This window comes from Anthonomus grandis, chromosome 22, assembly GCF_022605725.1.
Source record: "Anthonomus grandis grandis chromosome 22, icAntGran1.3, whole genome shotgun sequence".
Lineage (NCBI taxonomy): Eukaryota > Metazoa > Arthropoda > Insecta > Coleoptera > Curculionidae > Anthonomus > Anthonomus grandis.
In genome coordinates, this window is record NC_065567.1 from 7,078,325 (window position 1) to 7,094,299 (window position 15,975).

At 31.3% G+C, this 15,975-nt stretch overlaps 1 protein-coding gene across 2 annotated transcripts in view; it reads left to right on the forward strand.

Moving 5' to 3' along the window:
• Nucleotides 1-15,975, forward strand: part of LOC126748219 (sodium/hydrogen exchanger 6) — a 57,404-nt gene that overhangs the window by 39,563 nt on the left and 1,866 nt on the right. The window contains exons 7-10 of one of the 2 annotated variants that reach the window (XM_050457302.1): nucleotides 70-384; nucleotides 7,460-7,613; nucleotides 7,749-7,800; nucleotides 7,867-7,896. In XM_050457302.1, the coding sequence (XP_050313259.1) occupies nucleotides 70-384; nucleotides 7,460-7,613; nucleotides 7,749-7,800; nucleotides 7,867-7,896 (551 nt within the window). The remainder of the gene's footprint in view (nucleotides 1-69; nucleotides 385-7,459; nucleotides 7,614-7,748; nucleotides 7,801-7,866; nucleotides 7,897-15,975) is intronic. The other variant, XM_050457303.1, reaches the window with a different exon arrangement.

The following is a 15,975-nucleotide window of genomic DNA, read 5'->3' on the forward strand; positions in this document are numbered from 1 at the left end:
AACAAGTTTAAATAATATTTCAATATAATTATATACTTTGTTTCATTAATATAATTCTTTGTCTTGTAGGTGTAGTTTCGGTGCTTTTTTGCGGAATATGTCAAGCACATTATACTTACAACAATCTCTCTGAAGACTCTAGGATAAGGACCAAGCAAATATTTGAACTGCTTAATTTTTTGGCTGAAAATTTTATATTTTCGTACATTGGAGTTTCGATGTTTACATTTCCTAAACATCACTTTGCTCCTTGGTTCATATTGGCAGGTTTTATATGTGCAGCTATTGGTAGAGCAGCCAACGTTTATCCGTTATCGTTTCTTCTAAATTTAGGAAGACACCCCAAAATACCGGCTAATTTCCAACATATGCTCTTCTTTGCAGGTAAGTTTAAAAAAAATATTGTTTATTTAAAAACAAACAAAAAGAACCTTTACCTTTACCTTTACTTTTAATGTTCTATTTTGCGATTTATTTGTCGCTGGCGGAGCCTTTTAGCGGCACCTTTGTTAATAAACAAAACGCAAACCATATACAGTAGTGGAAAAATGTACTCTTAATAATACTAATTCTATATTCAGTATTATTTAATACTGAATTTTTCTGAGGCCTTTTAAATTTCGTGAAATTAGAGAAACGCCACTTACATACAAATTGTTGTTTTTAATAATTTAACAAGAAATTTCGTTTATGTTTTCTCGGCGATAAGTAATTTCTGGTTGGCAAAAAGTATGAATGCAGTATGTATGAAGTGCAAATATTTACGTAAAATATTAATTTATCAAAACAACCTTATTTTTCATGTGACCTCAGATAAAAAATTGCGGATTTATTTAAAATGGGTAGAAAAGTCGTATATTGCAAAAATTTTTGAATATTTCTAAAAGTGCTGTAACGAAAATAATACAAAAATTCGATAGCCGTGGCGATGTAAGAAATGCGCCGAAGTCGAGAAGACGTCGTAAAACTACTCCTCGATTGGATACATTTATTTTAAAGATCTCAAAACCTCCTAGAAAAATCCCACACAAATTAGAAACAAAATCTCAGAGCAATTTGGTGTTAACTGTCGCGTTAACTTTTTTACAGTGTTACTATTTTGCCAAGAGTTTGCAGACGGTAGCTCAGAATTATTGGAGGCTTGGGACTGTTCGAAGGTTCACTTATGACTGGCTATTAAAGAATCTAAACTTGATTATAACTATTAAATAAGAGGGCGCCACTTAGTTTTTTTTTTAATTAATTTTAAATTAAGAAAAAGACTTGGTATATAGGTTTCAATTAACAATTAAATGACCCCTGGATAAATTAGATTTAAAGAGGGCAAAAAAAATATCTTAACAATACAACCAAATTATATTTACATCAAAGATATGTACACACCTCATGTTCTAATCTGTTAAATGTTAATAATTTATTATGAATTAAAATATGAATAATGTTGATATGATTAAAATAAGTTTGACAAAAGTAACATTTAATTTATGATTTCGCTACTAGGTAGATTTCAGCCCTTGAAAAATAAATTGCATTTATTAAAGTTTTTTGTATATATTTTGTAGTACGCAGGGGAAAGTTCATGAACCTTTTTACCTAAGGCATATCAGCCTTAACCGAGTTATATCTACTTAACTACCAAAAAAGGTACTGAAAAATACTGAACAAAAAATAACTAAAATTATAGATAAGAAATTGACGCTGTATTATGATATTGATAAAATATTTGTAGCAATAAATTGAAATTAAAAGTATATTAATAAAAATTTAAATAAGTGAGACAAATCTATGGTTAGTAATATTTAAATAAATGGAATAAACTGGCCTGTATATTCCTCCAAGAAATGAACAGCTAGCCTTCAAAATCGAGGCTGTGAATGTATGCCATTTGTAGCTTAGCTATCTGGACTGGGAATCTCTTAATACTAGCTCTAATTCTGGCTTCAGCTCCACAGCTTACAGCAATTTCCCGGGGAAATCAAAAACTCTCACGAGATGTGTGAATAAAGAGGAAAACGGAAAAGTAAAACCCTTGCTAAGTTTCATTCTTTATCCATCAAAATCTTGGGCATCCTGCACCAGAATTATGAATTAAATGGTTCCCTAAAGGAACAAGATTAAGGACTATAAATTACAAACCATATTGGCCACTTCCTGCTTCACAAACTTCGGAAATAAAAAACTGGCCTTTTACGTGCGCTTCTACCTGCGACACGGGAACAAGTCGTCGAAAAATGGATGCAGTACCGACTAAATAAGTAACGACGCCACCTCTCGCCTGAGCTGTCAATATCCGCCAATCAGAGAACACATAAAGACCAACCAGAAGAGTGACGGACCGTCAACAGAAAGCATGGATAATTAAACTAGGAGAGTGATGCGTTACAGTAGTAATGTGTCATTGACAGTGTGAATTTAAAGAAATATGAATAAAAGAAGTTGACTGAAATTATTAATGTAATTATTGAAATTAATGAAATGTCAATGGAGCGTTAGTGAACATAAGGAATATAAAAATAAAACGCTACATAACGTGTCAAGTAGAACCGTAAGAAACCGTCTACTTGATGGACGTCTTTTTGGGAGAGTTGCTGTTAAAAAGCCACTTCTATCAAAGAAGAATAAAAAGGCCTTTAAAATATAGAGGATCTGATGGCAGAAAATATGTGAGGAGTGGTGGGTGCAAGATTTAAAGCAAAGTACCAAATTCCAACTGTGAACCATGGAGGCGAGAACATAATGGTCTGGGGATATTTTTTCCCAATCTGGGACAGGGCCAATTATTCAAGTGAAGGGTAAAATGGAACGATTGCATTACTGAGAGATATTGGAAAATACAATGCTACCATTTGCAGAAGAAGATATGCCATTGCGATGGATATTTCAACGGGACGATGATCCGAAACATTCGTCCAAGTTAGTACAAGATTGGTTTCGTGAGAAAAAAATTACTGTTCTTGAATGGCCATCTCAATCCCCAGACTTGAACCCCACTGAACATCTTTGGTAAGATGTCTCATCTCCGCTCGAGCGCTGTATTAGGTTGCATCTTAATATAAAAAACCAGCAACAACTTTTTAATATTATTAAATCTGAGTGGTCAAAAATTCCTGTAGAAATTCTTCAAAAATTGGTTGATTCTATATCTAGAAGATGTCAGGCAGATGCTGACGGGTATTCTACAAAATATTAAAAAGTATTATTCATAATGCTTATAATCCCGCATTTTTTATAAAATAGTAAATGTTTCCATACTTACTTCTAACTGCTATACGAAAATTATAGCTATAATTTAAAATTATTAATATAAATAATCATTATTTCATATAAAAACATAAATAAATATCGTTGGAAATCGTATTCTACTATGTATATGTTGCAATTAATGTTAGAAAGAAATATACTTGTAAAAATAAAAAGTTTCAGTACATTTTTTCCCCTACTGTACAGAATCTTTCCCTTAGAACATTGAATGCCTAGAATAAGCCTAACGTAGAATACCTCTATGTTTACAGTGCACGTATCCGATGTTGCCACTTCGTGTTGTTTTTCTAGATATTTTTTCATATCTGTGAAGCTAGCGCCCGATCGATATCCAGCAACCAAATCTAGAACGCAGCAAATGTCGTTGGCCAGCAATCTATTTATAGTCCGCGCCCGCTGTTATTTAATCGATGTAACGCCCGTATCTCCTGAAATTTCCAGAGAATTTTAATATTATTTTGTCCAGATAATAATAATCAATAACTAAATCGATTTATAGTGGTCTCAACCTTTACAAACTAAAGTTTTTTGTGAAAATTACTTAAAAAGTCGAATGTTAACGAAATGAAAAAGGCTCCCAAAGGGTTTAAATTAATCTTTTTTCTATATTAAATATCTAAACGCAGTTGAGATGGTTTTGGAAGTTTTTAATTAACCTTTTAATAAATTTTTATAAAAAAACTTAGTTTGTCGCGGTTTGTAGCCACTATAAACCGATTTAGTTATCCATTGTTAATATCTAGACAAAAAATTATTAAAACTGCTTTGGAATTCCAAGAGATACGGGAATTATATTGATTAAATAATAATGGGCGCCGACTATAAATATGTTGTTGGCAAACGACATATACTGCGGTCTGGATTTGGTTGCTGCATATCGACCAAATACTACCTTCATTTTTTCAGACATTAATTTTGCGGCATTTCAGGTTCCAATAAGCAATAAATTTGCTAGATTATAATAATATACTTTACTAATTACACATTTTTATTAATATTTTGGTATCCAATACTACAAATATGCCGTCTTTTATAATATTATAACTTAGAAGGATGACAGCATTGACACTTAGCTCGCCTGTGAAAGGAACGATTTGAATTTTCTTTTTTCCATTATATGTGACACACTTCAGACTTCTTTATCATTTTTCAGCAAAAAGGAAGTTTTTAGTCTTAATATTAAGTAAAAAAACGCACTAAGTGGTGGTTGCATACAAACTGATAGAAATTCTTCTGACAAGTCAGCTAGCGTCCTCTCGCTTGGCAACGGAAACTGTTGTAACAAACTGACAGTTTGACGTGCCTAATTGGACCAATCAAAATGGTAGAAAGGCGTGGCTAAATTAAGGCGGGAAATCAAATTTCATTTAATCTGACAATCTTATCATTTAATCGTAATATCTAAAGCAAACGCTCATAGAGAAAAGGGCCTTTTTGATGAGGTGTTAGCATCAGATATTGATCTGAACAAAAATAAAAGTTTTCAGCTTTAGTTTACATATCTAAATTAATGCAATAATCTACTGCACTTAAAAATAATTATATTATAAACAGTTGTTTTCATTTTCAAACATAATTTTATCACTTACATAGTATATATTTGTTGGTCTCTTATAAAAGTAACAACATATCTTGGAATTAAAATATTAATAAAAACTTAATTCAAGGACAGATGCTTACATAAAATAAAAAGAAACTCTTAAAAAAACAAAAGTTGTAAGAAAAACATTAATTCTGATCCATTCCGGGTGCTCAGGTCTCTTAGTCTCTATACCTACAGTATCGGACAAAAATAGAGCCACGATACACTTTTTTTCTTTTATTAAAAAAGCAAAAACGCAAGAAGAATTAAAACTCAATAAAACAAATACACTCATTAATAAACATATATTTATTACATAACATACCAAAATTCTTTCGTATAAACAAGATCATAAAAAGAAAAGTTAAATATTTCTAGACGACAAAAATTAAGCGACGCTTACAATAAAAATAAAAGAAAACATTATCAGATTGCGCCCTTAATAATTAGTCCACAAGCCTTTATTTGCGATTACCTGACGGAACCTTTGAGGCATGAAAGAAATTAAATTATCAATTATATCTTGATCAATATTTTTCCATATATTTTTAATTTCTTAAAAAATGTACTCTTTGTCTTTATAGGTTTTACTTCTAAGTTGCCTATCCACAATTTCCCACAGGTTTTCGATCGGGTTAAGATCGGGCGATTGGGCTGGCCATTTAAGAATGGCTATTTTATTTTCATTAAACCATTCTTTTATACATTTTGCTGTATGTTTTGGATCATTGTCGTGTTGGAAAGCAAAACGTAGTGGCATACTCCATTCCGCATAAGGTAGCATGACATTTTCAAGGATATATTTATAAGATATTTATAGGATTTCAAGGATGTATATACTTAAACCTATCCATAATGCCCTCAATTTGGTAAATTGGTCCCATTTCATAGCCAGAGAAACAACCCCACACTAACACGTTGCCACCTCCATGTTTTACAGTACCTTGCACATACTTTGGCTCAAGTCTTTTACCTGCAATACGACGAACATATTGAACACCATCACTTTTATACAAATTAAACTTTGACTCATTACTAAAAAGTACTTTTTTCCATTGCTCTGGTGTCCAGTGAGCATGTTGTTCTGCAAACAGAAGACGTGCTTTAATATTCTTCTTACTAAGAAGCGGTTTTTTGGCAGGTTTGCATGCTTTTAAGCCTGCTGCAACTAGTCTGCGCTGTATCGTTCAAGAGGAAACATTAGAGCCCCCAGCTTCAGGCAGAATTTGCTTTGCTGACAGAAAAGGATTTGCCTGGGAGATCCTTTTAATTTTTCTATCCAGTTTTTTTGAAGTTTTTCTCGGTCTACTCGTCTGTTTTCGGTTAACTACTTTTCCTCTAATTCGATAGTTCTGAATGGTCCTCGACACAACAGATTTTGAAACCCTTAGTTCTTGTTTTATTACGTATTGTGGTGTTTCCACCTTATACGATGCAATAATTCTTTCTTTAAGATCAATAAAAAAACTTTTACCACGAGGCATTTTTAAACAAAATATAGATTTCATACCGACCAAAACCGATGTTTATCTACTAATGGTATGAACAATATCGATTTACTATTATTCAACAGTGATATGAAAAATGTTATTGTCAAATTATCCTGTAACTTATTAAAGCAACATTTTAAAAATTATTTACTGTCAAAATACTAATTTAATCTAGTTGTATACCTGTATTTTTATATTTAACTGTTTTGATGAGCCAGGGCATAAATGCAAGATTCATAATTGATTTACTCAAATTATAACTAAAACCCAAAACGTAAATTTTCTTAGTTTGGCCTTTGGTAATAATAAGATCCAGGGATTTATTTTAGATATTTTTAAGCTTATATATAGATAAATTGTATTTAATTTTCCTTTTGCATGCTCGGCTAAGTAAACAGCTATGCTGCACTTCAAACCGTTTATTTATTTATTATTATTTATTTATATTGCACCTGTAAAAGTGGACCAAATGTCTTGGGACTGTCAGATTCCAAAAATTCCAGGAAAAAATTTTAAAAACATTATTCAAACTGTCCGGTATATCGAAGTATTTATTTTTGTATGTGAAGTTAAGTTTTTTTGCAGTGTTTCAAAGATCTTTTTCACTACTTTCTGCAAGAGAATTACAATATGAGATTTTTTTCTGGCTAGAAGGCGTTGGGCTAGAAGTTGCAAAATTGTCTATTTGTATAATAATATGATAAATGTCTGCCTAACCTTTTATGGTGTCAATTCAAATTGTGTATGGTGCATTCTAATTTAAAAAAAAATGAGTACTGGAACGAATTTTTTTGATATTTTTTTGATTTTAGTATTTGGTTAATCCATAAAATTAAATATACATTTTATTTATTTTCCGCTGGAAAATCAAGTTGGTTTTGTTAATATTTTCCTACCAATACCAATCTTACTGGCAGTATTAATTGTTGGAGCTTGTATTATAGTATTATAGTTATCTTACAAAAGATTATTACTGTAAAAGATTTCCATTTTTCTGAGGTTCGGCGACATACTGCGGATGTATTGAGCACAAAAGTGTGGGCGGTTTGAGGTGATGATATCCTTCGGGAACAATGTCAAAGAGTAATCATTTTCTGATAATAACAGCAATATTGTAATTTTGCAGGTCTGCGAGGAGCTATGTCATTTGCCTTGGCAATCAGGAATACAAGATCTGAAGCCAGACAAGCTATGCTAACTACAACGTCTCTTATAGTTATAATTACTGTGATAATTCAGGGCGGTGCCACTATGAACTTACTTAGATGGCTTAATATTCCGTAAGTACAACTAGCACTGTAAGCTTAATGAAGCTTAGCTATAATATCGTCTTCCAAATTTTTTTGTGAATTTATTAAGCCTAATTATCCTAATTATATAAACTAATTAAACCTAAGGTTTCCAAATTATTTTAGGGTAGGAAATGATGAGGAAACTGAAGCACTGTCTCAGAATGCTGTACATTGTGTAAGTATTAGTTTCTAGTGAATTATAATCTTTACTAGGATAAAGCGTTAAAGTTTTACTTAACAGGCATACAATTCAATGGAGCGAGGCATAGCGGTATGTAAAAATACGTATACGTAATATACTAGTGCATGTATATTCTAAAAAATATCAAAATTCTAAAAACAAAATACTTTAATAGTTGACCTGAAAAATCGGTTAATAAGAGTATAAAAAAAATTGCTGGCAATAATATAATAATTTTTTTTGTCCCTTTTTTTAATTTTAAGTGCCAAACAAGCAAGTCCTCAATCCGCAAGTTACTGAAGTTCTTAACTCTGCCGCTAGGAGGCATAATTGCTATGACCAAAAAAAGGAGGTTTCTTTAAAAAACATTTCCACAAAAGTTACAAAAACTATAATATTCTACATCTTTTTCGTAAAGTGATTTTTTGACCGTTTATTTGACATTTATGATCAATTTTTCTGTGTTGTTTTCTTTCAGCCTTAAGACTTGTCCAAACCATATAGGACATAAAGCACATTTAAAATAAAACCACAAAAATAGAAGATACGTTAATATTATAAATGAAACCATAGAAAACTTGTCCTGACTAAAATATAAAAGTATTTAAAAAAATGTAAATAAATACCTAATTTAAATAAATGCCTACTGTCAAAAAAATATATTATTTTCCAAGGCCTCCTTGATCGCGGATCTTTTAAAACGCTTATTACGCCTCCAGCCGCAGAGTTAAGAAGTTAAAAATTATTTTCAACAATTTGTACAAAGTGTAAGAAGATAAAAATGTAAATGTCACCTCTATAATAACTAATCTAACAAACGTTGGAGGCAAATTTTCATTGAAGATAAATATTATTGTCTTAAATAAACGAAAATAGCCAACACACTTCTTAGTTTACGGATAATTACCGACTATTTAATTAATTAATAATAAATTATAAAATTTTATTATAGAATTACTGATTTACTAGTAATATTTAAATAAGGCTGTATAAATACTATTAGATTTTAAAAAATTAGATAAAAAATAGAAAGTTAAGATACATTTTGAACATTTTCTTCTAGTATGCTTAAAAATGTATTGTCATTCCAAAGAAAGTTATGTAAGCATAACCTATTATCTATCTGGATTTTTTGAAAATATTATTCTCATTTAATCTTTTCAATTTTAATCCTGACCCTGATCTTAAAAGCATTCTGGCAGGTCTTGTTCTGAATATGGTCGCATAAGGAAAAACTTCGTCCCCAAATATAACGTTTGACATTTTTCGTGAATGGCTTATCTTCAGGGGTTCCAAATGTTTTGTTTCTAAGAGCTTTTTTCCAATCACTGATATGCCCCCTATTACTGTTTTTTCCATATGCTCTTCTACTAGCCTTACTTACATAAGCCTCTCTGGAGACTCCCTCCACCTTTGCATGAAAAATATCATGACCCCAATTTTTTTTTAAATTTTCTTCGTAATTATGACATACAGCAGCTCTAAATCAAGTTATCATCCGCCGATGTTGATGGCATGTTAACGAAAGGAATTAAAAAATTCTTTAGTTTGCTCGCGTTTCGACGCGAACTGACGCTTCAGTTAAGTATTGATAGATAAGAAAAGACTTAAAAAAATAATTTGGTAAACGTTATACAGTATGTACTTATATTAATAATAATAAACCTTTTTGTTAGGGAAATAGTATATGCAATGTAGCTGCAATGGATCACAGCTACATTGAGATGAGAGGTACAACAATAACGTCCAAAAACCAAACTTGTGAAAGTGTACCGGTTGATTATAGTACTCTATCTATTCTTTCAAATTGCGTTTCGATAGTTTTTTAGCATATGTTTAACTCGAGGTCCATAGAACTAAGTTGAGGCTACTTAGACGAATGGGTGTTGAATCATTATTTGGTTGTAGGTCGAGTTTAGGCAGGTTTATTTTCTTGAAATATTGTTTCGGACTGCTGTAGCTCTTCAGGATTAGGTTTTCTAGATGAATTTTATATAAAGGATGCAGTTTTTAGAATTTAGGTTCCATTTAGGGGAATGTGGTCTATATTGGAGCCACAAAGTTGAACGGCAGTGATGGGATGAGGTATCACTACCACCATCCACTTGTGGTTCAAGTGTTCAATTGTTTTTAATTGTTTCTAACTCGCTGGCACTGGAAGATGTTTTGGAAAAAGGTATTTTTATTTAGCTTAGGTTGTGACGTAATTCTTTGAATTCACCAAAAATTTGCTCAATTAGGAGAAGGTATTTTGATTTACGGAATATTATTTTGTTAGAATTAAATAAAGGTGTAGCTAAAGGGTACAAATAGATAGAATTAATAGCTGTTCTTTTCTACAATGCTGCAATGGGCGTTTCAATTATAAAAACTACTTGATCATCTTTTTCATAAATTTTAATGTTAAAAACTTTTTCAAAGGCTAAAATATATTAGAAGCTTACCAAAAAATTTTTGAAATTGCTTTTATTTCTGAAAGTACTTCCTGAGGGAAGTGAATTGAATTGTGGAATGTATTTAAGCCGAGTCCGGTATCACCGTGGGCAAGTGTCCACGTTGCGATTGTGTGGTCTCAGGTTTGAATCCTGGCATGGGCATAGTTGTTTGTGTTTGTCTTACATAGTTCACTCGTGGTTCGGAACATAAGTTAATTCGGACGTCAGTAAAGGATTCGACTCCATGGTAATTGAGGATTTTTTTCCTCAATTACATTACTTCTTATAGTAGTTAACTTTGAGAAGGCAATTTGAGAATATCATATATTTCTTGATAGTACGTGGTAACGTGTGTGAGAAATATTTGGTAGAGGAAGAAATAGTTGCTTCCCATTCCTTGTTGAGTGACCATTTCAAATAATTCATGAACGTACGAGTTTAAGGTTATTGGGTTATTAGTTATATTTTCTCAATTTTCTTAAAAATAATTATTGGAATTTTTAATTATTATAAGCTGTTTATTCATTTAAGATTTAAGTTGACTTTCATTTCGAAGGATCCATCTTCCTTATCCAGATTTCTCGTTAGACTTTTTGTTATTGAGCCAAGGGCCTTTATTAATCCTCGTTTTGTTTGATTTCTTAATAAAAGTGGATTAAACTTGTAGAAGTAGTCCATTCTTGCAGTGGAGTTAATAGATCAATGGGTAACTAAAGATACTTCGGTCATACTCCACTAAATCTAGTGGAGGATGATTAGTTAAAAGTGGATTAGTTTGAAGAATTTGATTTTTTATTTTGCTTTCTAAAGAAGTTGCTAGCTTGTATGATCTAAAAAAATATTTTTGGAATGTATAGGTGCGCTCTATAGTTTTTATTATGTCATATAAGCTGTTACGCAGATGTACTGGTATATATTCGCTTAATATTAGCGTTATGTCATAAATCTGTATAAATTACCAAAAACCTATACTATTTTGAGTGTTATCTAATTTAAAGGGTAGGAGTTCAGGGTTTTTTGTCAATTCGTTTATTCTTATGTCTGAACTTGAGTTGTGGCAGATCCTGCAACAACAGGTATTTTTAACTTCTTACTATAAATTGTTTCTTCTTTATTATATTTTTCATTTTAACTTTATTATTTTCAAGGATTTCTATTATTTCGAATAGACCTAAAAATCTTTTATCTTTTTAGCTACTTGAACTAACTGATATTAATATTGTTCTGGATCTAGGGTAGTGCTTTTGTTAACGGTTTTGTGTTTTTGGTTTTCTTTTAATATTTTCACGTACAGGAAATTTGAAATCATAAAATTCATTTATTATTTCAACAAGCTAACAATGAAAATATTGAACAAATGCAAAAACGGCAACGTATTGAATTGCCTAAATTTAATACACACATTTTTTTAAAAAATGCCGCGACATTTTGATTCTTCAACTCTAAAAAGAATAAAGTGTTTTTTAAGAAGGACGATGGCTCCAGGATAGACTTAATATTCTTACTACGCTTTCAATAGAAAAAAACTTAATTAAAACAAAGTATTTAATTTTATTGATTGATTGAAGTATTTGATGCCTAAAAAAATAGAAGAATAGATTTTAAATATAAATAAACAATCTGATTGTGGAGTTTTCGTTCTTTAAATACTTTCTTTTTTTACTTGATAATTGGGGAGTTTAAAGTAGTTTAAACAGATGAATACTCCTCGGTGCAAAACCATAATTTTTAATGCTGAATTTTTTTTTAATTATTTTTTTTAGCCTCCAGCGGATTGCCTAAGCCGCCCCTTTTTTATTCTTCATTTCATATTAATATTTAGCTAATTGCACCCACAAATTAAAAAATCCACGAACCTCCACGGATGTGAAGGCTGCTGCTTTTATATTGAACGTGACTGCCATTTCTGTCGCTGGAATTTCACCTATAACATTTTTGCCTTCACTTTCGTAGGTTTTTGTATATTTAGTTATGATGCATATCTATTTAATTATGATCTCTACTCTTTTACTAACAATACTTCCCTACACTCATTAATATTCAAAGTTATTTCCTTAACGGATTCACTATTAAATTCGCTAAATTAAATACATCTTTATGGTGCTTAGATTCGGTAAAATTAATTTTTTACTCATTAAATTGATTATAAGGGTTCCTTAATTCATTCAAAAATTCTGTTTACACCCTTAAATATTTCCTGTGCGTTCTTGACACTCTTTCATTATATGACGCTTAACTTTACAATAATCCCCTAATAATTTCTGAAATTCGCTAACCATTGATAAATTGAAAAAATATAAGAAAATAAGTGTATTCTACTAAAATAATAAATTAAAACTAGTACTAAACTCACTACTCACTAAAGTTCTACTTAGTTCTCCAAACTAGCTCTTGGCTTCGTGTCTTATTTTAAGCTGTAGAGATTTCTTGGCACGACAACAGCTGTACCAAAACATATAGACCAGTAAGAATAACTGTACCGCCGACCAACTCTAAAATTTCCATTACCGATATGTCATTACGTTCATCAGCAGTAACGCCGCCGATATTTCCAGTTTGTGCTATTTAATAACTTCTTCCCTGGATCGGCTTTTACCCATTTTATATATGGTTTCAACTTTCTTTTGGGGAGCACTTGAATCTTCTTAGATGGAACCACGGATCAAAGACTTACTAGCTTTTTAATCTGTGATCGAATATGTAACTATAGAAATTGTGCTACAACTAAAACCTAACTTAAGCACGTGCGGCTGTTAAGGCGCTATATAATATACTACAATAGGTACTCAAACACATTCTCTACCAAAACTTAAAACTTAATTAAATTAAATCAAAGTATAATAAATTTATTATTGATAGCTAACTTGCTTACGCTATATACAGGGTGTCCCGGAAAATGTGGTAAATCTCGGAGTCAGGTAGAAAAAAAGTAATATGGAACTTTCTTATAAAAAAAATCCGTATAGGCCCTCCATACGAAGATTAACGACGCCGCTGGCGGAGGTTGTACATTATAATGTACAACTGAAAAATAGAACCTATCGCGGTTCTTTTTGATTAAAATAAAACAGTGCTTCCTTAATTTTTTTTCTTAAAAATTGTCCATTTCATCGATAACGAACAAGAGTGCCTTTTCTTTAGTTTAAGGTTTAAGTTATCATCAATATTTATTATTTCAGACTCTTTATTATACAGGGTGCTACAAATTTAAGCATTATAATGTACAATCTAGTCCACCCGTGGTAAAATAAACGATTTCCAGCGGCGTCTTTAAGGGGTCGTATCTTCGTAGGGAGGGCCTATAAAAAAATGTTTATACGAAAGTTCCATATTATTTTTTTTTATTTCTACCTGAATCCGAGAGATTTTCCACATTTTCCGGTATAATAAATCGACCTACATATAGCTAGTGGTAATAACCATAAATAAACACTTGTTTCCTTTATAATTCCGTATAGACACAATAAGGCAGCATTTTTATTAATAATTTGTAAGGTTCCTTAACCCATTACATCACTACATCACTCTATATTACAGAGTGACCAGACAGAAAGGGAAATCGATTTATTTTATTGAGTGCCTATTTCTTGTTTCTAGAGATTCGCGCGGTGTTTTGAACTGTGTAAATAGATAACCTGTTTTAAAAATTATAATTTCTTTTCCTTTGCTTTATTATTAGTATAAGTAAAAGTCAATTAAAAAAATATATCAATGTGATTTTTTTGAGAATCTGCAAATTATAACAGTTTAATATATTCTATACAGGCTGGTCTGAAAATTATGTAGATACATAATTGTGCATATTTTGACATACACGTATATACAGGGTGATTCATTAAGAATGGGTAATCTCTGAAATGGAGATAGTACACACCAAAATATGGCGATTGAGCTTAACATATCTTATACAAATGTTGCAGGTTTACGAGATACAGGTTATTCAAAGTTGGAATTTTAATTTGAATTTTTTTAATAATTTTGTGATTTTAAGCAGTATCGTCTTGAAAATTGGCGATTTCATGTGTTTTGACATGCAAGTTACGAATTTTGTGGTGAATTTAGCATTATTTATACAGGGCGTTAGTTACACTTAAGTAAATTACAACATATCTTTTTTGCCTAATCAGTTATGGCTAAAACGACTAGAAAATCTAAAAGGCAGTTCAATTTTGAATAAAAAAAGTACTCTTATTTATTTAATGTAGCTCTATCAGTTTTTAAGTTTTAAATTACTACTATGCTGGGTAGTAACTACAGTAAAGACAACAAATAACAATCAGTAACAATATTAAAAGAAAACTTCAAAGTAAATGCTCAGAACGCCTGCCGTCCACTTCAATACACTTTGTAAGGCGTCTCCTTAAAGATCTTTGAATATTAAATAATATTTGTCGATTATTTTTGATAATATTAGCAGCTTCTTGAATTTTCTGTCGTAATTCTTCGATGGAATTAATTGTAATCTTTACAAACCATGTCCTTCATATGTGACCATATTGAGAAGTCTAGAGGGTTTAAGTCTGGACTTCTAGGTGGCCAAACAAATTCACTGCCACGCCCAATCCACCGGTGAGGAAAATGTTCATTCAGGTATCGCCGTACTGGCAGAAAGAAATGTGGCGGCGCCCCATCTTGCATAAACCACATGTTCTGCCTTATGGTTAGTGGTGCATCTTCTAGTAGTGGGTTTAACTGTTGTTCAAGGAAGTTTAAGTAGAGGGATCCATTTAGATTAGGAGGAAGTTCAAAAGGACAAATAAAAATACCAAATATCACACTACACCAAATATTTACATTCTGAAAATGTAATTTCTTTAGAGCATGGATTTTTGTAGTCCCACAAATGATTGTTTTTCCAATTAAAAACACCTCGTCTAGTAAACGTCGCCTCTTCGGTGAAAAAGAGGGCATTAAGAAATTTCGGGTTTTCGGATTGTTTACCTAGCATAAATTGAGCAAACATATGGACGGAGATTCTCTTTCTTTGAAATTCTCCATATAGACGATACTTAGTAAAAATACTTCTGAAAAGTTTGTGATTCGGTTGTCTTCGATTTGGGTATAATTCTAATACTTATTCCACTATAATTTGACTGAGCAAAACACAAATCATATCACGCATTTCACTGTTGGAACATTCGTGGCATTTTCTTTATTTTAGAATTTTTACTACAAATAATACACTCTTACTTAGTGACAGTAAAATTGTCATATAATTTCTTTACACGAAAAACTGATAAGTGCTTAGCCTCTGTCAATTAATGGTACAATTATTCTGGCATTGGAAATTTAAAAAAAAATCATGCGTCCTTTTTTTGATAGTTATTAGTGGTCTATGAGGAAAGTTTAAAAACGTTTTCCGTTTTTTGGAAAACTCTGTTTTTTAGATAAGCCATGATTGTACAGAAAAATTGATGAGAAATGCAAAAAAATGCAGATTATTAATCAATTATCTTTAATTTATCTTCTGAGGGCGAAGCTATGCCACCAACAAAGACAAAGTTACAGGGCGCCAAAGTTACAAAAAAAAATTATTTTAAATTAAATTTGCCGCAATTGAGTAATTTTATAATTATATTAAAAACAAATTATCTTGGCGACTTTGGCTTCCTCTAACTTTATTTCCGTTGGTTGAACAGCTTTCCTTGCTAAAGGTAAATTGTAGAGAATTTAATTATCTTTAATTTATTGTCTTATAGCAGTATAACCAGATTTATATAAATAATATATAACC